The 22,726-nt window shown below is 57.4% G+C and overlaps 1 protein-coding gene across 16 annotated transcripts in view; it reads right to left on the bottom strand.

Moving 5' to 3' along the window:
- Positions 1-22,726, bottom strand: part of BIN1 (bridging integrator 1) — a 64,205-nt gene that overhangs the window by 18,543 nt on the left and 22,936 nt on the right. For 8 of the 16 annotated variants that reach the window (XM_027588465.2, XM_027588463.2, XM_027588468.2 and 5 more), the window contains exons 2-7: positions 9,508-9,588; positions 3,195-3,249; positions 2,858-2,952; positions 2,396-2,491; positions 1,379-1,486; positions 463-555 (exon numbers count right to left, since the gene is read on the bottom strand). In XM_027588465.2, coding sequence (XP_027444266.1) covers positions 463-555; positions 1,379-1,486; positions 2,396-2,491; positions 2,858-2,952; positions 3,195-3,249; positions 9,508-9,588 — 528 coding nt within the window. Of the gene's footprint in view, positions 1-462; positions 556-1,378; positions 1,487-2,395; positions 2,492-2,857; positions 2,953-3,194; positions 3,250-9,507; positions 9,589-15,452; positions 15,503-22,726 lie in introns of those variants that run through there. The other 8 variants (XM_027588467.2, XM_027588469.2, XM_027588473.2 and 5 more) reach the window with 3 other exon arrangements.

Below are 22,726 nucleotides of genomic sequence, written 5' to 3'. Positions count from 1 at the left end.
CAGGGGTCCCTGTGAGCTGGGGATTTTGCATCTCTGGGCAGGTCTGTCTCTTCAGTAAATTCTGGGTAGCCTCACAGTTTCTGTGAGGCTTGAAGGAGAACACATGTCAGGACAGGAGCCCTCAGAGAGGACAAATGGCTCAGAGGCTTTCCTGCATTCCCAGAGGCTAGGATTTCACAGAGTCTCAGAACTACCAGAGACCCGGGCATGAAGCAACAGCCCGGGGCCCTCCCCAGGTTAACCAGAGCCCCAAGCCTCTCTCAGCCCCCACATTTGACCTCAGGTCTCATCTGAAGCAGGAGCTCTCTCAGCAGAGACATTTGTAAACGGCCCTGCCCCCCAACCCAGGAAAGGGACTAAGCCCTCCCCCGCCCTGGGCAGTGCAAGACAGGCGCCCAGCGCCAAGGACAGGACAACAGACCAGCAGGCGCGAGCACGTGCAAGGTTAGAAGCCAGTGTCACCTGATTTCGGAGCAGGTTAGTTTGAGCTACGAGATGAGCTTGCAGTTTGCCTTGGCACCACTGGGGGGCAGCTTTCTCAAGCAGCGAGACAGGCTGGGGGTGGGGAGGGGAGGTCAAGGCAAAGGAGAGTGGAGAAACAGGAGGGAGATGGGGAGAGAGAAACAAAGACACAGATATTAAACACCAAGTCCAAACGTCTCAAATGCAATGACAGACAAGCTGGCCACCCCTCCAGGGGGCCAGCCCCCCAGCAGGTAAAGGCCCCTTGAGGCTAAAAGAATTAAAGGGAGCCCTGGGCAAGGGGCAGGGAAAGGGGTGAACTCCAACTGCAAAGCAAAATGTGAGAGTCGTTAGCAGGGGCAGAGGGGCTCAGCAAGCTTGGTCCTGCCCCGGGGTGGGCTGGGGAGAGGGGAGCCACCCTCAGCCCCTCACTTGTGGACAGCGTGACCAGCTCAAGCCCTGTGCCCCGAGGCTTGCTCCAGCGGAGACAGGGTCACATCGGATCCCATGACAGAATTCCACTCAGAGCACGCCAGGTCGGGTGGGGCCGTCCCGGTGAAACCCAAGCCAGGCCTGTTCTCATCCTGGAAAGTGGCCTCAGAGCAGGGCGGAGGGCCCAGGGCCCAGGGCAAGCACCACAGAATAGGCAGGAAGTGGACCCTCACCCAGGTGGCCCACAGAGGCCTCTCCCTCACCTGCCATGATCCCAGCAGTATCCCTCACCCCGCTTACCACCTGGGACTAGTCACCAGCTGTAAACCCATCTGCAAGTGGGGTTGATGATTCCTGCCCCAGGGGAGCAGTGATACCAACAGGGCAAAAGGGTGCAGTGAGCACAGCACAAGAAGAAGTCCCCTCCAGGGGACTTGGGTACCCCCCGTTAGGCTCTCCCCCAACCCTGCCCTCCAGCCCTTACCTTGGCAATTTTGGCTTCATCCTTCTTTTTGGCAGTTTGAAGGGACTCGTAATGGTGCCGGGCACTGTCATAGTCCACCAGCTTCCGCCCTCGCTTGGCAATGCGTGACTGAGGACAGACGGAGGTGAGGGGGTTGCTGGGATGCTGACCCAGGCTGGGCTCAGAGAAACTGGGCTGTGGGCACTGGGAGCTGGATGAAGCCAAAGGGCCCAGGGCAGTCGACCCCAGGCTCAAGAAGTGCATCTAATGCATGCTTGAAACACTTCGTCCAACATTTCTGGGGGCAAAGAGCTCACCCCTTCAAGGCGACCCATGCCCTCAGGGGGTCCTTTCTTAAACAGAGGTCAAACCACTGTCTTTAATATTCAGCCATTTTTGCCAGTACAAACCAGCCAGTACTGTGTGCGACAAGCCTCTCCCTCCTGGACCCCAGGCTTCTCTACTGGTAGGCTACCACCATTGGCCTCCCTTGCCCACTCCCCATAAGGCATCTTGAGGAGCCTGGGGCATCCGCATTGGGTGGCCACGGGGGCCAGCATGGAGTCCAACCCCCAGGGGGTCAGGTCCAGCACAACAGTCACCACCTCGCCTCAACACCTCTGCCTCCATGTCTGAAGCACCTGGGGCCCACTGGCTGTAGTGGAGGGCACCTATCAGGCACCCATGCTCAGGCCTTACATCCCCTTAATATACCTTATACAACCTATAGTCACTCCACAGTGACGTGGCCACACAGACATACATGCACCATGGGGTCTCTTCCCCAAGTCCGGAGACCCAAAGCCCTCAGCTCAGAAAGGCCCAGGTCTAGGGGCTGGTGGGCTGGCCTCAGAGGGATCAGCCCTAGAGGGATGAATTGCCAGGTGAGGGAGATGCCAGCCTTCAGGGCAGAGTCACCTCAGTGCCTGAGCCAACCCAAGGCTGACCCCTTCCCCCCACCCTTCTATCCCCACTTCAACTCCCCCTGCACAGGCTACCCGGCCGGAGCAGGACAGATCTACAAAGAGTGCCTCTCACCTTGATGTCAGGGAACTGGCCCAGGTATGTGTCCATGGTCAGCAGCGCCTGGTCCACCAGCTTCTGATGGTAATCCAGCCAGAGGAGGTCATTGTTCTGAAGGAGGTGAGAGCTCATGAGTATACGGCCCCGGGGAGCTGGGCCACACCAAGTCCCCAGCTCTCTCCTCCCAGAGACCTGGGGTTCACAGCCCAGAGGCTTCTCAGAACCTCAGGTCCCTTGGCTGTAAAATGAGGGTAGTAACTCCTGCCCTCTAGCCTCTCCCAGGGCAAGTATAAGGGACAGATAAGCCCAGGGCTGGTAGGGTCAAGGAGGGTAGGTGACTTGCCCAAGGGCACACAGCATGTGAAAGCCCGAAAACCAGAAGGGCTTGTCCCAGAGGGCAAGGCAGGGCGGAATGGGTCTGAGGCTGAAACCAGAGGGCCCTCTGGGAAGGACCGAGGTCACCTGCCTCACGCTCACCTCAGCTATCTTGTTTGCTTCATCCCTGCCAGGCCAGTCAGGCTCGTACACCTCCTGCAGACATTCATTCAGTTTCTTGGAGGCCTCGTGCATGGCTGTGGGGCAGAAGGGCCGTGCTGCAGCCAGGGCCACGGAGGGACATGGGTGGGGGCAGGGGAGGGACAGGGAGGGGTCACCCTTGCCCCCACCTCCGAAGGCCCCACTGTCAGACTTACCGCTCCACCACAAACCCTGGTCCCCATCCCAGCTCTGCCCCCATCAGCTTCATGTGGCAAAGGCCCCTAAGTGTCCCATGAAGCCCACTACCCAGACCAGGTCTGCCCTGCCTGCCCCTCACCCTTGACTGAGGCCAGGTAGGTCCGGAGATCCTTCTGCAGTCGAGTGCCCTCAGTCTGCAAAGAGAAAGCCAAGGCCAGGATGAGGGCCCGGGGCACACGCTGTACCCGACCCTGTCCTTCCTGCACTCCCGTGTGGACAAACACAGGCTGCTCCTGACGGCCGCCCTAGATCCACTGTCCTCATCAGGGCAGGATTAGAGAAGACAAGACATGAGCAACAGCTCCTGGGCATGGCCTGGCCCAGAGCGCCCCTCGGAGCCGGCAGCTACTGTCTCTCTGGCTGCAAATGCATACTGAGCATCCAGTACTTCTCAGCACCATCCCTGCCTCAGGAGCCCTGTGAGCCATAGGGTATTCCTCCTGGTTTGTCAGCACCTGTCTCTTCTAGGCAGTCTTCTCAGCTCTGTAAAGAAGGCAGGAAAGTAGAGACCCCTCCACCCTAAACAAGGCACCGGGGGGCACAGGCTGAATGACACGCATGATGCAGCACACATGTACAAAGGGACTGGCGTACGTATCAGGCATGCCCCTGCACAACCACGGACCAAAGGACCAATAAGCACAGAACACGGGAGTGGAACACCCAGCACCTTGCCCCGAAAGCTTAGGCCAGCACACTCCCACTGCATGGTGCCAGGGACAGAGGATGGCCCTGGAAGGGCCAGGGTAAGTAGGCTGTGGAAGGTGGAAGGAAATGGCTTAGCCAGGATGCACAGAAGCGGGGGGTCATGCTCACGACTCTCAGGACACTGGCCCAGCCAAGAGGGAGGATGTAGGATGTAAGAGGAAAAGATTGACCAGGGGACTGGACCAGACAGTGAAGGCCCTGAGCTGGGGAGGCAGCCCCAGGGACTTGCTGAGACAGCAGGACCAGCAGAGAGGATGGACTCAGAGGCAAAACCTCCAGTTCCTCTGGATTATCAATGCCACACAAGGCAGGAGCAGGAAAACTGAGCCCCAGGTGAGAAGGGGTGAACAGGCTGAGGCAACAGGTGAGGTGAGCACCAACAGTGAGATGCTGGAGTTTCCAGAAACCACGTGCAAAAGGGTCTCAGAGAGCACACTGGCTTTGGGGTTAGGAAAACCCACCCAACTCTGGCCCTCACTAGACATATAGCCCTAAGCAAGTGACCAAACCTCTCTGAGCTTTGGTCTCTTCATCTGTCAGCTGGGATGAATGACCCCTGCCTGGCAGACCACCAGCTAGTGTGTGCTCAGGAAGAACAGCCTAAGTGGCCAGACGTCTAGCCTTGAAGGCCAGCTCCAAGAGATGGGCTTCATGCTGAGGATGGTGATGTGGGGCCGTGGGGGGACCTGAGGAGAGAGGGCTTCTGGAGGGCCAAGGATGGCAGTGCCAGAAGCTGGCTTCTTTGGGGGACGAGCACACTCCTGGCATCTCCCTGCCTTATGCTGCTCACATCTCGGCAACACCCTTGTTTTGTGTTCCCTTGCCCTGGTGGAGGGTTAGACAGACAGACCCACAAGCAGCCACAGTCCCACTCCTGGCCTGCCTGGCACCTCTGCAGGAGATGAAAAGTGGTCTCCACTCCAGCTGAGGGAAAGCAGGGACACAACCAGCCTTCTAGGTGCACCCCAGGCACCCTCAAACCTCTCCAACCCCCCCAAACAGGCTCTCCCTCCTCATAGCCAGGGCCTGCTCTTCCCCTCCCAGTGTGCTCAGAGCATCACGTACCACCTGTCCAGCAGGGCTGGCTCTTTCCCTGCATCCATCTCCATAGCATCACTGTCCCCATCTGACAAATGAGGGAGCTTGAGAGGTTCAGTGACTTGCCCAGTGCAACACAGACTGGTAGAACTGGTGAGAATCCCCACAGCCTGGGCACTCAGGCCCTCCAGGGAGCTGCCTGTTTATCATGACGGGTGTTTCCAGAAGACAATAGAGGTGTCATGCAGGGAGGGTTCCAAGGCAGTGCATAAGATGTACAATTAGAAAAAAACAAAGAAACAAGGGGTGGTGGGAAAAAAAAAAAAAAAAACCCTCTCCAAAATTCCTTCAATCCCCACAGACCACAGATAGCCTAGAGAACCCTGGCCACACGGAATTCTGAGGAACTTCAAAGATGGAGGCCTGCTGATTAAAGATTAAAGGCCAATCCACAGCATCCTAATCTCTCTGGAATTCCATCAGGGATCAGATGTGGGCCTTGTGCAACTGGGAATGGGGAAGGGCCCATCCCACTCTTGATGCTTTGGTGATGGAGATGAGGATTCAAACGTGTTCATGACTCGAGGCTACTGCATTCATCTGATGCCACAGAATCTTCCAGACTCAGTTTCTCTTCCTGCCAAGCCTCTGTCATCTCACTCCCCTCCCCACCATCCTGCGAGCGCCTGTCTACTCTGCACCCCGAGGAAGGAGTCTCCCAAGGGGCGGGTTGCTGTGCTTGCCTGGGCCTCAGGCAGTACCAGGGCCCCTTGTGCTTCCCGAACAAGGCCACGCTGTGAGCAGGCACACTGGGCACAGATGTGCAAAGGGCTACCCAGAGCTCTGCCTCACATGTGCCAACTGCAGCTGGGCCCCTAGGCCACACTCCCCAGTCAGTCCCCAGGATCAGGCACAGCCCTCCCCCATGCAGCTGCCTCCTGCAGGGCAGCGCCCAGTCAGGCCAGCACAGAACCTGTGTGTTTGCTCCCAAACTGGCTCCCTTGGCCCCCACATAGGGCACCTGAGAAACAACTCTCTGGAGGTTCCTAGGGCTTTAATACACTCCTTGAAGAGCAGCTGAGGGAAGAATGAAGTTCTGGAGCACAGTCCCTTCAGCCTGCTCTCCTGGCTCTGGACTCAGGAGTCTGGAAGGACACCACAACCCAGTACCAACACCTAGTGTAAATCCACAGGGGTAGCTTGGCCAGCACCCCACATCCCTGCTGCACCTTCCTGCAAAGTGTGCTCCCTGCCTCCCCTGACATCAGCCCCCATCAGTGGTCTGAAGGCCCAAGCCCTCATCTTCCCAGTGGGTCTAGGCGGCAGGGACATCCCTCCTGCAGGACTCCCCCTGGCCCCAGCTGACTTGTACCCCTCTGCAGTCCATTCCAAAGGATCTTCACGCAATAGCCAGGGATGCCCTCTTGGAGCAGAGCAGGCCCTAAGAACAAGAAGGAACACAACCTGCCCCACCTCAGCAACAGACAAGCAATAATGAGCCCTGGGGTGCAAGATACAGGTGGTCCCAGGGGGAAGAGCTTGGCCCACTCACCTCCCCCCTCCACTACCCCCCAGCTCAGGTTCAACTCAGGCCTTCCTGGGAGCTATCCTGGGTCCTCTGAGTGGGCCAAGCTGTTTCTCAGTGCAGGGACAGAGGGCAGAAGTGCCAAGACAGGTGCTGAGTGGGCCCAGGAAGGGCTATGAAACCTGTCCCTTGTGATAGCCGGCGACAGCAAGGTGACGTACTCCCTCACCTAGGGCACCTGTAGGAAGGGGTAGGAGATTTGCTTCCTTGAAGCCCATATCCCCTGCCAGCCTAGTCCCCGACTAGCATGGGGCCCACTGCGCTTGGTGTTCAAAGATAAAGAGCAGGAGAACACTCAGCTTCCAGACTTCACACACTCAGCCTCCACCCCACCTTTCCCAGGGTCGCCCAAGCCCAGGGCTCCAGCCACCCCCACACACCCATCAAATCCAGAACCACCTGGCTGCCTTAACCCCCAAGAGAGGGTTACCCAAGTCTTAAATGAGACCTCAAATCTACCCCTTCTTACTTGGCCCCTGAAAAACCAGCCACCCCACCTAACCTGAAGGCAGACAGAGCCCCAGCTCAAGTGCCCACCCCATGTCCACCTCCAGGGAGCCACCAGCACTGACTATCTTCAGCACTGGCCTCACTGCCTGTCCCCTCTGCCCAAGGATCACTGAGTGACTCCTTGTCCAGAGCCAGGGCCCAGAGGGGGTGATTCTGAGGGACAAAAGTGGACAGTAACGCTCTGGCCCCAGCACTGGGGCCAGGCCACAGGGAACTTCAGCTCCCAGACGTGTACTTTGCTCGCCTTCCGCCAAACAGCCCAGCTGATGGGGCAGCCCCATCACCCCCACCCAGCTCAGGAGCTGCCCTAATCTTTCTCCCCAGCCCAGCCAGTCGTCCTCAGGACTGTGGCTCGGCTCCAGAGAGCCGACCTGAGAGTAGACAGATCTGGACACCACACACTGTGTGTCCTTGGAAAAGTCACTTAACCCCACTGAGCTTCAAGTACCTCCTCTATAAAATGAAGAGACTATCAGCATCCACCTCAGGAACGCAAGGTTCAGGTCTGTAAAACACAAGCAGTACCTAGTCTAGAGTAGGGACTCTAGAAACAGTGATTCCCTAAAAGACTTTCAGAGCATCCCATAACCTGAGGAAACCAGCTGAGTAGGGGACGTACCCCAGGGGCTTTCAGCAGAAAGAGTCAGAAGCAAAGACTTCAGTCTTCTTGTCCAAGCCTCCATTTTGCAAAACTGACACCCAGGGAGCAGGGGCTCTCCCAGGGCCACAGGGGCAGTAGATGGCTCTGACATGGCACATACCTGGGCCTTGAAACATCTCCCATTCATGGCCTGGGGGACAAGCAGCCATGAGGACTCCCATCCCTGCCCCAAGGAGCCTCTCCACTGAGCTCCTCTGGCAGGCGAAAGTGGACTTGGCCCTGGAGACTTTCCCAGCTGCTCTCCGCACCCCTCTCTTCAATCATGCATCCGCCCAACCCCAGGCACTCTCCCATCATGTCCCCAGGCCCTCTCCCATCATGTCCCCTACCCCCTGGCCCTCTCCCAGAATGCTCCCTGGGCCTCTCCCAGCTTGCCCCCTGGCCCTTTCCCAGCATGCTCCCCAGCCCTCTGCCAGCATGCCCCCCACTCTCACCCAGCATGCCCCCTACTCTCCCAGCATGCCCCTCAGGCCTCTCCTAGCATACCTCCCACTCTCTCCCAGCATGCCCCCCACTCTCACCCAGCATGCCCCCTACTCTCCCAGCATGGCCCATGGGCCTCTCCTAGCATACCCTCCTCCCTCTCCCAGCATGCTCCCCAGCTCCCAGCTCCTGGCCAGTGGACTGTCAAAGTTCTCCAAAGAAAGCCCCCTCCCCCAGGTTTAATTCCAGCTGCAGAGGTATTGGTGGGCACCTTCAGTGCTTTCAGAGGGCTCAGGCATAAACGAGGAGTAGGGAGAGGCCTGGTCCTTCCCAGCCCCAAGTCTGGGCCTATTTGGCCCCTTTCCGAGCACAGCTTAGACCATGACCCCACCCCCCATGCCCATTCCCATTCCTTGTGGCCCCTGCTGGCCTCCATCCCCATCTGTTCTCACTGGGGGCTGGCCTGCAGAAGGCACAGGGCCATGGCCCAGCTCTCCCTCACTTCCTGCCACCAGGCCCTTCCCAGAGAGGGGAGAACCACCAGGGTAATCTCATTCCTCCCTTCTATATCTTCAGATACAGCCACAGAAATGGCTAATTCTAGGGGCACCTGGGTGGTCCAGTAGGTTAAGCGTCTGACTCTTAATCTCAGCTCAGGTCTTGATCGCAGGGTCACAGAAAAAAAAAGTGGCCAATTTTAGACTTAGCAGATTTATGTGAGGGAAAAGGTTTCAGGGACATCCCAGTTAAGGTATTCAGGGTCCTTCAGTCAGGAAGTCCTTCCTTGTATCTAACCACTGCCCCCAGGCTGCCAATCTGATTAAGTCCCTTCTGTCACTGGTCTCTGAACTGTCTAAAGGAACTTGGTAAGGGTGCCATTGCAATCTTTGGAACCAAACAAGTATGGATCTAAATCCACTCCCAAAGCAGGATGGCCTTAGGCAAATTACCCAACTTCTCTAGGCTCAACTTCTTCATCTATAAAAGGGGAACGATGATACTGGATTCCTTATAGGGCTATTGGGAGGCATCCATAGGCCATGCTCAGCAGGTGCTCAAATCAGATTCTGTCTGCTCTGCTCCCACAGTAAACTCTGCAAACGCCACTCTCCTCACAAGAAGCTTCTTTAGCTCCCACTTGCCTTGACATTTGAGGTTTTCCAGAGTCTGGCCAAAATCTATTGCCCACTCCCCCATAACCCCTACCGCCCCCCCCAACCTGCCCCAGGCCTTCATATGCCTTATCAAAGACCTAATGATACCCCCAGCCCTCCCTCCTATTGCCCTTGGTCCATGCCCAGAGCCAGTGCTCCCTCTTCAAGGAAGTCTTCCGTGACTTTGCCAGCCCACACTGGCCCCTTCTCCCAGCTCTCTAACTCCACAAACTCAGCTCTTGACATTTTTTACCTGGCAGCCTCACTTCCACTTTGCACAAGCTCCCTAAGGCCAAAGGCCACCCACACTCACCAGCTGCTTGTTGAAATTCTGGACACACTGTTCAAACTGCTCATCCTTTGTCTCATCCGCCTTTCCCAGTTTCTGGAGGACCTGCCAAGGCAGCGGGAGAAGGGAAGCATTACCATGAGAAAGAGGGTGGCCAAACCAAGAGTGCCCAATCACCAATACCACAGATGGCTTCCCACCCCAGCCGGCGTCCTGGGGGCCCACAGCCAGCATCACGCAGCCCAGGGCACTGGGACCATCAGAAGGTTTCGTGGCTGCTGTGATCCCCAAAAGCAACCCTGAGTCCACCAAGTCTTGAGACCTCCTCATCCTGTACAGGCCAACCGGAGGAGCTTAGGTCAGGCTTGCTGGAGTGATTGAAACCAGGAGGAGGGGGATACCCTCAAAGACAGCTTGAGGGGTCAGGCACCCCTCCTTGCTGATCTCACACTGCACCCCTGGGGGCTCCACCCCAACCCTGGTGGCTAAAAAGTGAGCTGAGCACAAGAGGGCCCAGGTAAGGGCAGCCCCACCGACCCACATGACTCCATTTCCTGGACCCAAGACTCAGGAATACCAGAGGGAGGAGCAGAGCAGCCCTGAGCAGGAGGTAACCACCCCAGGACACGGAAGGCAGCGAGCGGCGGCCAGGGGTCAGGCTCTTCATGTCACTGGGAGCCAGCACGCAATCTGACTAGATTTTCAGATGTGACCTGCTCCCTTCTCTACAGCCCAGAGGGCCAAGCTGGGCCCACTCCTGGCACTCACACTCACACACACACACAGGTTCACAGCTACCTGCTCTACCCCCAACTAGACATCTCAGAGGCAGACTCTCCCCCTGATGAGTCACAACTGTGATTTCTCAGCTGTGTGGGGAGAGTGGGAGGGGAGGGCAGAGGTGGGGAGAGGGCTGGGTAGCGGCAGAGAGACCCAGGGCCAGAAGAGGGGAAAGACTTGGAAAAGGGAGCTGGATCAGGAGCCTGAGAGGAAGTATGATGGGAGGGTGGAGGCGAGGAAGGGCAAGGGCAACAGGGGAGGGGAGGGCAGGCAAAGAGAAAGAGGAGAGATAGGGTGCAGAAAGGGGAAGCTGGGGCGCCTGGGTGGCTCAGTCGTCGAGCCTCTGCCTTCAGCTCAGGCCTTGATCCCCGGGTCCTGGGATGGAGCCGGACATCAGGCTCCTTGCTCAGCGGGGAGCCTGCTTCTCCCTCTCCCACTCCCCCTGCTTGTGTTCCTACTTTCTCTCTCTGTCAAATAAATAAATAAAATCTTTAAAAAAAAAAAGAAAGAAAGAAAGAAAGGGGAAGCTGAGGCAGTGGTGGGGTGGGTTTGCCGGAAGAGAGGTAGGCAGAGACCAAGATGGAGAGAGAGTCCCACTTCTGCGTCCTAAGCACCTCCTTAGGACGCAGAAGGACAGCACTGAGATGTTCAGCAGAGGCAGTGGCCAAAGCCCAACAAGAAGGAGAAGGAAAGAGCACCTGGGTGGCTCACTCGGTTAAACATCTGCCTTCGGCTCAGATCGTGATCCCGGGATCCTGGGATTGAGCCCCGCATCGGGTTCCCTGCTCACTGGGGAGTCTGCTTCTCTCTCTGCCTCTGCCTCTCCCCCATGCTCATGCTCTCTCTCTCTCTCTCTCTCTCAAATAAATAAATAAAATCTAAAAAAAAAAAAAACAAAAAGGAATAAGAAAGGTGGCAGTGGGTGGGGGTGGCAGGCGGAGGGAAAATCGGCAGCCTGAACCGAGGGATGCCCTGTCCCAGAACAGAGAGCCCGGACCCTTCCCAGCCCTGACTGGTCCTAGGATGGCCTAGGCTGCCTGCTGCACCATCTCCAGCAGGTTCGGGGGCCACAGCCAGGCCCGTCGGCTCTCAGACCTTCTCTCAGCGTGTTCATTTAGCCACCTCACCAAGTGCCGGCTCTGTGCACAGCCATGGACCCCTCTGCTGGGGTAGCAGACCTCAATTGGACATGGATCCAGACAGAGGGAAGCACACGGCACTGCAGGAGCCTGGGGCGGAGAGCCCATACAGCCTGGGCAATCAGGGAAGACTTCCTAGGGGAAGGGGCAGCTCAATAGCTGGGAGAGCATGCAGCAAAGGCGAGGAGACCAGAGAGATGTGAGGTGCGTTACCAGGGAATTTCAAATAGCTTGAGGGGACCATAAGTCACAGAGGATGGTGAGGGAAGATATACGCAGCAGGAGGAGCAGGGGTAGGCATGGGAGAGGAGCCCGCCAACAACTTTGCGCTGCAATGGTCACAGCACAGTTTATTGGGCAAGTGCAGCCGCAGGCCAAGGGTTGAGACTGAGGTGAGAGGCAAAAAGCAAAACAAAACCACCATGAGCAAGAAAATCAGCACTTCCTGCCAGCCACGGGCTCCCCCCTCACCTCCCCCTTGGCAACCATACCCAGCTGGTCCCGTGGAAACAGGGTGGAGCTGTGGAGGCACCTGGCCCACTCTGCATGGAGCTTGAGTGGGTGACTCACCCCACTATCAGACGCCAGCCCCTTGGCCCCATCACCTCCAAAGACAGAAATGGAACACCAGGTGGAAAAGAACTTCCAGAAGTCAACAGAGGCCACTGGAGTGGGCAAGAGGCTCCCAGGAAGCAGGATCAAGGCCTGGTCGGCCCTCAAGACAGGAGGACTGGGAAGTGGCCCCGTCCACCCCCTTCCTCTCTTCTCCCTGAGGAGATGTACGCAGTCAGCAAAAGGTCCCTAATCCCAGTCCTGCCACCAGAGCACCCGAGGGCTCCAAGCCCCCAGATCTGCACCCAGACACGCACACCTGGCCCCGGTTCCCCAACCGGGTGATGTGCTCCACCAGGGAGATCGTCAGGCCAGCCACAGCGAGCCAGGCCCAGCAGTGAGAAGACACTGGGAAAGGGGACTTTCTCTCTGAGCCTCAAGGGCATTGTCTGGTCACCCACCTGAAGGGCAGCTTCACGGGGGTGTCATCTGAGTCTTGGCTCAGATGACACCCCCGTGAAGCTGCCCCTGCCCTCTCTCTCCCCGACACACCCCAGAGCACTTAGGGCCGGGGACCTACTCTCCTCACTACTCCGTAATGTGCCCATGCGTCTGCCTCTGGCTCTGCCCCAGCCATATGAAAAGTGTGAGGTCACAGACGGTGTCCAGCCTTTTTCCATGTTCCCAGCTCCTGCAGAGGGCTGGGGACAGGCCCGACACACCGCTTGCTCTTGGTGGCTGCTGGCTAATCTAAGCTGTGAGTTGTGAGGACAGAATCAAGACCTTGAACAAAACATCCCATCTCTCAGACGAAGGATCCTCTTCTGCAAAATGGAAAGGTTGTGCACAGAAGGTACCCAGTCTGACACATGGCCAGAAAGCTCACCGTGAAAGGTCACCCTTAAAACTAGGGTTAGAGCAGGCGCCTGGGTGGCTCAGTCGTTAAGCATCTGCCTTCAGCTCAGGTCATGATCCCGGGGTCCTGGGATCGAGTCCCACATCGGGCTCCCTGCTCCACGGGAAGCCTGCTTCTCTCTCTCTCCCACTCCCCCTGCTTGTGTTCCCTCTCTCGCTGTCTCTCTCTCTCTCTGTTGAAAAATAAATAAAATCTTAAAAAAAAAAAAAAAAAAAACTAGGGTTAGAGCTAGCACTCACATTAATCTGAGGTCTGGTCTTGGGTGACATGGGCCTGAAGAGGCAGTGTGCAGGGGAGTGACCAGCACAGGAAAGTAGGCCAGGATCCCGGCTCCGCATGACCTCAGGCTAACTGCTTAACCTCTCCACACCTCAAACGGTAACCACCGGTAACCACCGTGTGGCCAAGGCTTGAGAAAATGTGCGGGAGTGCGTGCTGGCCTTGGCCTCGTTAATCCTCACTGTACCCACCCCCATTCTATAGATGACAGAAGGAGGGCACACAGTCTGGGTCCCCGACCTCAAGGCACTGCTGGAATGGCTACTAGGGGGAGAAACAAGCTGGGCGTGCCTGCCTCAAAGAGGCACCAGGACAAAATTCAGTCCAGTAAGATCCCACAACCTCCCGCTACTAGCTTCCTTTTGTCCACCCTATGTAACTGGAACCCCTGCCTGATCAGCTGCTGGCGAGCCCCAGACCATGATCAATCCCCTCCCCACCACCTGAAAGCTATTCAGCCATGCTGCCATCTGTCCCCATCCCCAGGAGAGGCCCCAAGCCTGCACTCTTCAGCCCCCACCAGTGCCTTCACCCTAGGACACACACGCATGCACTCAGCCCTCTACTCAGCAAGAGGGAAGCTGTGGCCATGGCCATGGGCCTCAGCGGCACCGGTGCTCCACCCCTTCAATACACGGTTAGTGGGGCTTCCTTGTGCCAAGCTCACACACAGACCACTGAGAGCAGCAGGGGGACTCTGGGTGTCCAGAGGAGCCGGCTCCCCGGGGGGCTCAGAGAATGCAGGACAGCCAAGGTGGTTTCAAAGGATAAGCAGGAGTCAGGTGGGCAGGAGGGCCTGGTGGCCGAGAGGCAGGATTCCCACTGTCTGTCCAGGGTTATGTAGGGGGAGGGCCCCAGGCACTCTGGTGTCACACACACTTACACACTTGTCACACATGTCTCCCTTTGTAAGAAACACAGAGAGCCTCTCTGACAATGGGACAGAGGACAGGTGCACAGGCCCTGCCACACCTTGGTGTTAGCCCAGGGGGAAGGAGTAGGGACGGTTCAGCAGCCCAGCGGCCAGCAGTCCAGAAAGCCTCGTCGGTGCCACCCCTTCTCAACACGTCCTCAGCCCAGCCAGATAGCAGTGGTGCCCATCTGCCTCAGAAGGGACAGTCCGGGGCAGGGCAGGGCCGGGCAGCTGGTGGCAGAAACAAACCCGCTTCTGACAGCATCCACACTTCAGCCTCACTGAGCCTGGGCCGTGACCCGGGGCCAGCAGCCCCTCCCTGAGCAGGGTAGGAGACTCACCAGGGCTCAGGGGGAGCTTCAGAGGAGGGAGGTGCCCCTTCCCCAGCCTCTCTGCTGTGACCTTTCTCACAGCCCAGAGCATCCCACTCCCACGGCCCATATGGGGAGTCCTGCCAAACCCTCACCTCTCCTCCTCCCAGCCAGCAAATGACCCCTGGGACAAGGCGCCTGTGTCTCTGCAGTCACACTTGCATGACCACCAACCCCAGAGGAACAGGAAGGTCCCTGGGGGCCAGGCTTGTTTGAACTAGGAGCAGTTGATCACTTACTACTCACGGAGCACTGAACAAAGCACTTTACAGTCACCAAGCACTCCCTCTTACAGGTGAGCGTCTTCACCTGCATGTGACAGATGGCAGGTGAGTACAGATAAATCAGGACACATAGCCTAAGGTCTTACACTCAGGAGTAAGCTCTGAGCTTCTCTGCCACTCCCAGACCCCAAAACTGGAGGAGGGGCACCCAGTAGGCCTTACCGGGCACAAGGCACTCCAGCCCAGCAGATACAGTGTGGATAAGCATGTCTGCAGGCACTCACCCAATGGGCTGACAGTGGGTGGCCCTGCTTGGAGCCCTGAACTCAGGGCAATCCCCTCCCAGGGGCTCTAACCTCTCCTTCCTCCAGAGAGGGACCGGGTTCTCCTGCATTGAGGGGACACACACTCACATCTGAATGGCATGGCACAGGGCAGGAGTGCTTTCTAGGACCCAAGGCTGGGGAACAGAGCCAAGTCCAGGGGCCCAGGAGGGAAGCCCAAGGGAGGCAGGGCCCATGTTCCCAGTCAGCCCTGGTCCCCAGGCTCTGGGCCAGACAGGAAAGCTAAGGGCTCCTCCAGCAACTATAGCACCCCTTGACATGGCTGCTGCAGAGGCATCTCACACAGCCAGCCAAGATGGGGACCCACTCACACCACACCCCGAGCATTCCCAGAACCCCAACCCCCCCCCACACACACACACTCACACACACAAGCGGTGGGGAGGGGCCTCATCCAGCTCCCCTCCAAGGACCCACCGCGCAGCTGCTGAGACCCCCATCAGACCTTCACCTTTCTCATCATCTCCTCCCGGCACCTGCCTGGCCGCTGCCTCTGACAGGGTTGGTGGCGAAGTGAGCTGTACCCGGGGGGCTGGGCGTTGCCACCTCACTGTTTCCTCCCAGGAGAGCTTGCGGTCCGGGGGACCACAGCAACAGGATGCACGTCCTCGAACCTCACACACACCTCCCAGACAGGCAGGACAGGCAGACCGACAGACAGATGGGCAGGCAGGTTTTCCCACAGATCACTCAGCACACACAGCTGGGCCCTCTTCTGAGGGAGACACCCCAAGAGGCGAAAGGCCAGAGCTGCCCCCTCCCCCAGGCAGACATGCCAGTCTGGCATATTCTGCCCCCTCTGCCCACGGGCTCTGGGTTTCTGGCTCCCTCCCTGTCACCCTGGGGCTTTCTCTCTGTGATCAGCTCTGGCTGCCTCCTTCTCCTCCATCTCTGCCACACAGAGCAGGGGTGGGCCATGTTAGGGAGCTCTGTGGGCACTGAAGAGCCGGGCCCCTGTTCCCCCTGTTCCTATGCTGCAGGGCCCCTCGACCCACGGCATGGGCCCTGACACTAGTGGCCTGAGCCTGTTCCCATGCTCCTCTCAGACCCTCTGGCAACCCAGGGGCTGGGCAGGACCCCCCAGCAGCACCCGCAAGAGAGCACAAGAAAGAAGAGAGGTAGGCTCCCAAGCCCACCACCCTCTGATACGTTGCCTCTGCCCCTAGAATCAGCCGTTTCTCCAAGGGGCCCTGGGTGTCTTCAGGGGGAGGTGTGTTCATTGCTACTGGGTAGCCTTGCTCCTGAGTATCTCATTTAATCTTGAGGCCATGTCCTAAGCTACATATTCTTAGCCCTACTTTAGAGATAAGAAAAGTAAGGCTGAGACATTAAGTAATTCGGCCACATGGCTAAGAAGGAGCAAAGCCAGGACACTGTGGCTTTGCGGTGGCTGTGAACATGTGGCTCAGATCTCACCTGCTGTGGCAAATGAGCTAGTCCATCACTGTGTCCCAGCTGAGGCCACACTGCCCATGGGCTGCTCTGGCCAGTGACTGAGTGGTGGCAGTGGCAGAGGCAATGGGCTCCAACAGGTAAGTCTGGCCTGAGGATACCCCACCAGCCTTGCTGAACCCTGCTGTGCTGCAGGCTGAGCCCCTTCCCCAGGATCATCGTCCCCTGGCCCCTTCTTCTACAGTGGGCCCCTGGCACTCTCACTTAACGAGAAAGAAGAGGGAGGCAAGAGTGCGGAGGTAGCCTGTTGCCTGGCCAAGGCTAGACCCAGGGCTCCTGACTCCTGGTCCTTTCTACTGGGTGCCCCTCCAGGGCTGTGGCTCTTACCCCTGGGCACAAGGAAGTGGCTGCATCTTCTCATCTAGCATGCAGCCCCAGCAAAGTCTGCCCCTCCTCCTGGAGAGCCCGGTGAACTCACTCACAGAGCAGTCAGGCGGCTCTGCCTTCAGAGCAGGCAGCCGTGCTTCCCCCAAAGGCTGGGGGTCTCCCAGGGATCAGCCTGCCACGGTGAGCGGCCCCAGAGCTGCTGCTGTGCTTTTGGGTTGTGCCATGGGGAGAGGGGAAGAATGAGGGGCCTGACCTGTCTGGGAAGGAGTGTGGCCCCACTCCAGCCCCGCTGCGGCTGGCAGTAGGGAGAAACCACTGAGGCTCCTACCTAGGAGCAGAGCCCAGGGTCCCAGAAAGTGAGTCCAGAAGACACAGCGGAGTGTCCCTGGCCAATAAAACTCCTTAGCCTTCCCGCAGCACCAGGATGGCCGCACATCAGGCTTTCCCTTACAGCTTCCCAAAGGCTCCAAGACTTTTGAAGAAAGATAAATGTTGAAACACAAGCCTTGGGCAAGAGCCAGGAACAGCATTCCATCCTCGGGAGGCAAGAATGCTCCCCAGCACCGAGGCCCCCCACGCGGCAACCGTCTGCACACTCCCAGGCTCCCATGCGCAGGCCGCAGGCACACCCAATACTCTCATGTTCACGTGCTGCTGCTCACCCACATGTCTATGCACACACACTCACACACACTTCCTCGTGGGGCTCCTGCCCACGGCCCTTCAGTAGCCCCCAGTCATGGTAGGAAGGCGGCAGGAACCACAAGGAGCCTGCAGAGCCAGGCGAGAAGCAGAGCAGAGACCAGGAGATGCTGAGCAAGGAGAAGCCAGAATGAGGAAGGGGAAATGGAGAGAAAACCAGAGAAAGGGAAACCAACAGTAGCTCAGAGCACATGCAAGCTGGGATCCAGGCCAGGCAAGGGCCTAGCAGCCCCAGGCAGGTGGGTCTCAGGGAGGAGAGAGAACCTCCAGACTCCAGCTCCAAACACACACACACACTCATGCACACATGCACACACACACACTTCTGCCCCCAGAAAACAAGCCTGGCCAAGGGGCCCTGGTCCCTTCTCTTGTTCTTACTGCATCCCCATTCTAGGACCTCCATTTCCCCAGACTGACTGTGAGGTGGTGGCAAGAGAGGCTGGCTCTAAAGACTGGCATCTGACATCCTGCCTTCCTCCTAAGGGAAAAGTGCTGCCAGCTCACCTCCCTCTCTGGAGCGGTCCCCTCACTGTCAGATCGAAGCCCAGCTGGGCTCCCCCTCCTCCTGAGCTCCACGAAGATCACACTGCAAGGCATGACCCTGGGGAGCCGGGTCCGAGGACACACCTCGAGGGGGCCCACCACCTCTGACACCCCCTTCCAGCTAGGCTCACATCAGCAGGACTTCCTGAGGTGAGCACTGCTGTCTCATTTTACAGATGAAGAAACTGAGGCTCAGGGAGGTCACTCAGCTGATGAGTGGCAGAGCCAGGCCCCCAAACCTGATGGACTCCAAAGCCCAAACTCAACTTGTAATTCTCAAGTGGGGAGTACACAGATGCCCAGCCGTCACAGGAGGTATGTTTAGAGTTTACTACAAAAGATTCATTTTGCTGCGACTCCATCTTGCTGCATTCCAAAGATTCAGCTGCTAAAGAAAGCACATTTGAAGGGGCGTCTGGGTGGCTCAGTTGGTTAAGCATCTGACCCTTGATTTCGGCTTAGATCCTGATCTCAGGGTTGTGGGATTGAGCTCTGCGCTGGGCATGGAGCCTGCTTAGGATTCTCTCTCTCCCTTTCCCTCTGTCCCCAACTCTCTCTCTCCCTCTCTAAAAACAAAAAAGCACTTTTGTGACATAACCAACACAGATAGATTGTGTAGCAGAATGCAAAGTTTGCAAAAATTTTTGCCATGAAATACAAAACTAGAAAAACATTTCCATATTCCTACTGGCCAACTGAGGCGGGGCTGGGCACACCCCCGCCCCTCCCCCAACCCAGGAAGCTCCTCACCTCACCCCCACTTGGTGATCTGTTTTTTTAACAAGTCCTTGTGTTCTGGAAGTCACTGTTCCCTGACACCAGTCCCCAAAGACTCATCATATTTTTCTGTGGGCCCCCAGTAAGAATGGCTAACTGGCTGAGGAAGCCAACTGGCCTTGCTTGGGAGACGGTCACTCTAAAATTACCTCCTTCCTCTTTTAGCGATTTTCCCTTTCCTTTACGAAACACTGGTGAGAGTGAAGAGCAATGTTTGGTTTTCTTTTTTACATCCTTAACTGGATATGTAAAAACTTGGCCACCACAGATATCAGCCCTACCACGTCTTGAAATGTGACTGGTTGGTCAAAAGCCAGGGCACGGAGAGCTCTATGGCCCTCATCAGTTGTCAGTCCGTCAGTCCCAGGGCTGGAAGCCTAACCCCTGAGACAGGTGGGGGGCCCAGGGGCCGCTCTTCCTCCATTCCCACCTCTCCAGGTGGAAGGGAAGGCTCCCTCCCCAGGGGACTGCAGATGAAAGCCCCCCCTTCCCCCTCTCCCCTGCCCTCCCAGGGGGCCTGAAATTCCAGCCTGTTCAGCAGATAAGCATGTGGCCGGTGGCCAGGCTAGGGCCACCCAGAGCCCAGGGGAAGCTAGAGTGGGCTGGGGAGGCCGGAACAGTCCCAAACAGAGGCACAGGGGAGCAGAGGCAGCAGGGCCAACGTCAGGATGGGGAAGGGGTTAGGGAGAGCCAGAAGGGCCCAGCTGAGCTGGGGTGGGTGAACTGGAAGCCACAAAACAGCAGCAGTCACTCATCCAAAGGCATCCAAAAGGCTTACAGGTGTTCTCCAAATCCATGAGAAGAGATGAGGAGACTGAGGCCCAAAGCCCGTGATCTCAGGGCCAAGTCAGCCGAAAGGAGATTTAGGCTAAAAGAAGCACTGGAGACCTGAGGGAGTGCTGGAGGGGCCCAGGCTGGGGACAGGTGCCCCTCCCCTCAGGGACCACCCACCAAGCTGAGCCCCTCCCTAGTCAACAGCAGAACCAGCCTTCCACGTGAGTAGGAGGTCTTCTGGAAGGGCCAGAACCACCCAGAGGGAGGTAGGCCTCCCCCTTCCACAATCAGAAACCACCCAACTGTCCAGACCTCCCCAAAGAGCCCTCCACTCCTCCCATCCACACTCCAGGGGGAGAAAGGAACTTTTTACCAACTTTCCAGAAAAGCCAAAGCTGCTCCCTCCTCGGGAGCTCCCACTTGATTTTGCCCCTCACATGCTGTCCACAGTAAGGAGTCCCTACCCCTGGACTCCGGGATGTGGCCCCCTGGGCTGGGAGAGCTGTGATGGGGGCTCATCTTGGACACCCTCCTCCAGCCTGCCTGGCTCTGTTCTTCAGGGAGCAAAGCAAGATCCCTGGGCCAACACTCTGAAGAGGAAGCATGACTGGTGGTAATACAAGTCTCTAAACAAAAATATGGCAGTGCACAGAAAGAGTGAGGCAAGGGAGGTGCTGTTCTTAGGAAGTAGCTCAGGGAAGTGACAGCTGAGACCTGATGAAGGAGAAAGAGCTTGCCAAACAGAAGACAAGCAAGTGCAAAGACCCTGAGGTTGGAAGAGCAAGGTCAATGCAAAGGGAAAGTAAGAGGGTGGGTGAAGGTGGAAGAAGTCCTAAAACGCCAGGTGCTGAGCACTTCACCTGATTCATCTATCAATCTCCCCAAATCCTCAAAAAAGAATACTAGTATTATCCCCATTTTGCAGATGAAGAAACTGAGGCACTGCTTTAAAATCTCCCCAGGGTTATTACACAGCCAACCAGCAGGGCGGCTGGAATCCAAACCCCAAGCCTGGTTCCAAAGGCCACGTGCTCTCACTACTGCACAAACTGCCCTAACAGCCAGGGCCAGACCACAGGGCCTTAGCTGGACGCCCCTGGAAGACTCTGGCTTTGAAGCTCTGCATGGAATAGGAAGCCCTGGGGAGCTCTGACCTGACCCTCAGTGTTAGAACACCCAGGCTACGTGTGGGGAGACTCAAGAGCAGGGTGAAGCAGGGAGCCCATTTAAAGGGTGTCTGCAATGGCCCTGGTAGAGCTAAAGGTGGTTTGGCAAAGGCAGGAAATGGTGAGAAGTGGCTGAATATGGGGTGACAGAGAGAAGCAAAGGAGACTCCAGGATTTGAGCAACAAGAGGGAAGGAGCAGCCATCACCCAAGACAGGGACAGCTGAGGGTTGTGGTGAGTCTGAGGTGCCCAGAGATGTCGGGGAGGGAGGTGGGAACACAACAGCCAGGGCCCCAGGGCGGCCAGGGCAGACCCCACTATCGGGCTCCTGAACTCCCCATTCCCTGCCCACTTCCCCCTCAGTCACTCCTGCTCTGGGACGTCCAGCTCAGAGTGTCTGGTCATGACAGCTGCTAAGGGAAGAGGGGAGAGGGTGGAGCGTCTCCTGCTCAGGACCTCCTCTGCTATGAGAGGCCCCACAGCAGAAGATTCAGGGAGCAGGCCCAGGCTGTGCAACCCTGGGCAGGGAGTACCCCTTTCTGAGCCCTGAGCCTCATCAGTAAAGCAGAGCCAAGACCTCTCCCTCAAGAGGAGGATTAAGGGTGAAGAACGGTTGAGTAGGTAAGAGGACCCAGCACCCAGTGGTGGCTGATTTCCTTTCTGTTCCTTTACTCCTATCTGGATCTGGGATTCTTTCTACCCAAGCCAGAAAGTTCAGGCAGCCTCTCCCACCTAGTCCCCACCCTGCCCCACCTTCCCCCACCCCACCGCCCTCCCCGCCCAGCCCATACACGCCTTCCCTGGTGCCTACCACCAAGCGCACCTGCTCCCTGTGACTCACTCGGGCTTACGCACTCGTGGTGGACGGCAAACACCAATCCACCTCCCCTCAGCAGCCTCCTCAGCCCCACGGCTCTGCAGGGACCCTACATGCCACCCCCTTACCCTGACCCCCTTTGGTAGTAAGAGGGTAAAATGGTAGATTCTGTGGAAACCAAACAGCAGCTATGACCAGCAGCAGCCACTATTAGTAGCCCTGGTGCGCCTGGACACTCCTGGCATGGACCTGGGATACAGCCCACTCCACAAAGAGGCCCAGAGAAGGCTCACAGCCACGGCATGAGTGACACAGGGCCTCCTGTCATACTGGGTGGGGCCTGCAGAGGGCAGGAACAACCCCACCCTAGGCCCAACACCCCACACCACCTGTTCAGAGATGTCAGCACAACCACCCCCAGAGCCACCACCCACCCCATCTGTCCCCTCCATGCATGTGTGGGTGCTATTCTCAGCCCCAGGCTCCAGGACTTGGGCCATTGACAGAGAGGTGGACTCTGCCCCTCCAGTGCACCGCCTCCCACAGACCCCTCATCAGCTGCTTCCTCAGCTCAGTGGGGGAACAGCCTGCGTGGAAGAGCAACAAAGCATGGGCCCAGCCCACAGCTCAGCAGGGTACAAAGCCAGGGCCAGGGGAAGAGAGGGTCAAGTACCCACCTGCACTGGGACCGAGAAAGTTCAGCCCTGGGCGCCCACAAGCTCCCCAAGGAGACCCTGCTTCCTTAATGATGCCAGCCCATGCTGGCCTTTCAAATGACCTCTTCCAGGCAGGCTTCCCTGACTCCACCCCAGCCACAGGGGCAGATGCCCTTAGCCCTTTGCATATGTCTGTTTCTATTAGGGAAGTTCGACCTAAATATGCAAACAGGTCATTCATTTATTTCACCAGTTGGAATCCTCCATGTCCACATCTGTGAAGTTGTAACTATTAAACAGTATTTAAAGGAGATAAGATATGTGATATTTTTTTCCAAACACATTATTGCTACTATTTTGGTTATTGTTACTTTTGTTATTCAAAGGAGCAACGCCCACAATCACCTTTAAATAGCTCCCACCCAGTCCAGCCCACCAAAGTGCAGACAACCCACACATGGCCCAGCAGTCAGTGGGGAGGGGGGCCTCACCCCGGCCCCTGTACTCA

Source organism: Zalophus californianus, chromosome 3 (assembly GCF_009762305.2).
Source record: "Zalophus californianus isolate mZalCal1 chromosome 3, mZalCal1.pri.v2, whole genome shotgun sequence".
Classification (NCBI taxonomy): Eukaryota; Metazoa; Chordata; class Mammalia; order Carnivora; family Otariidae; genus Zalophus; species Zalophus californianus.
The sequence above is the reverse complement of the archived record's forward strand: the minus strand, read 5'-3'. Positions and strand labels throughout refer to the sequence as shown.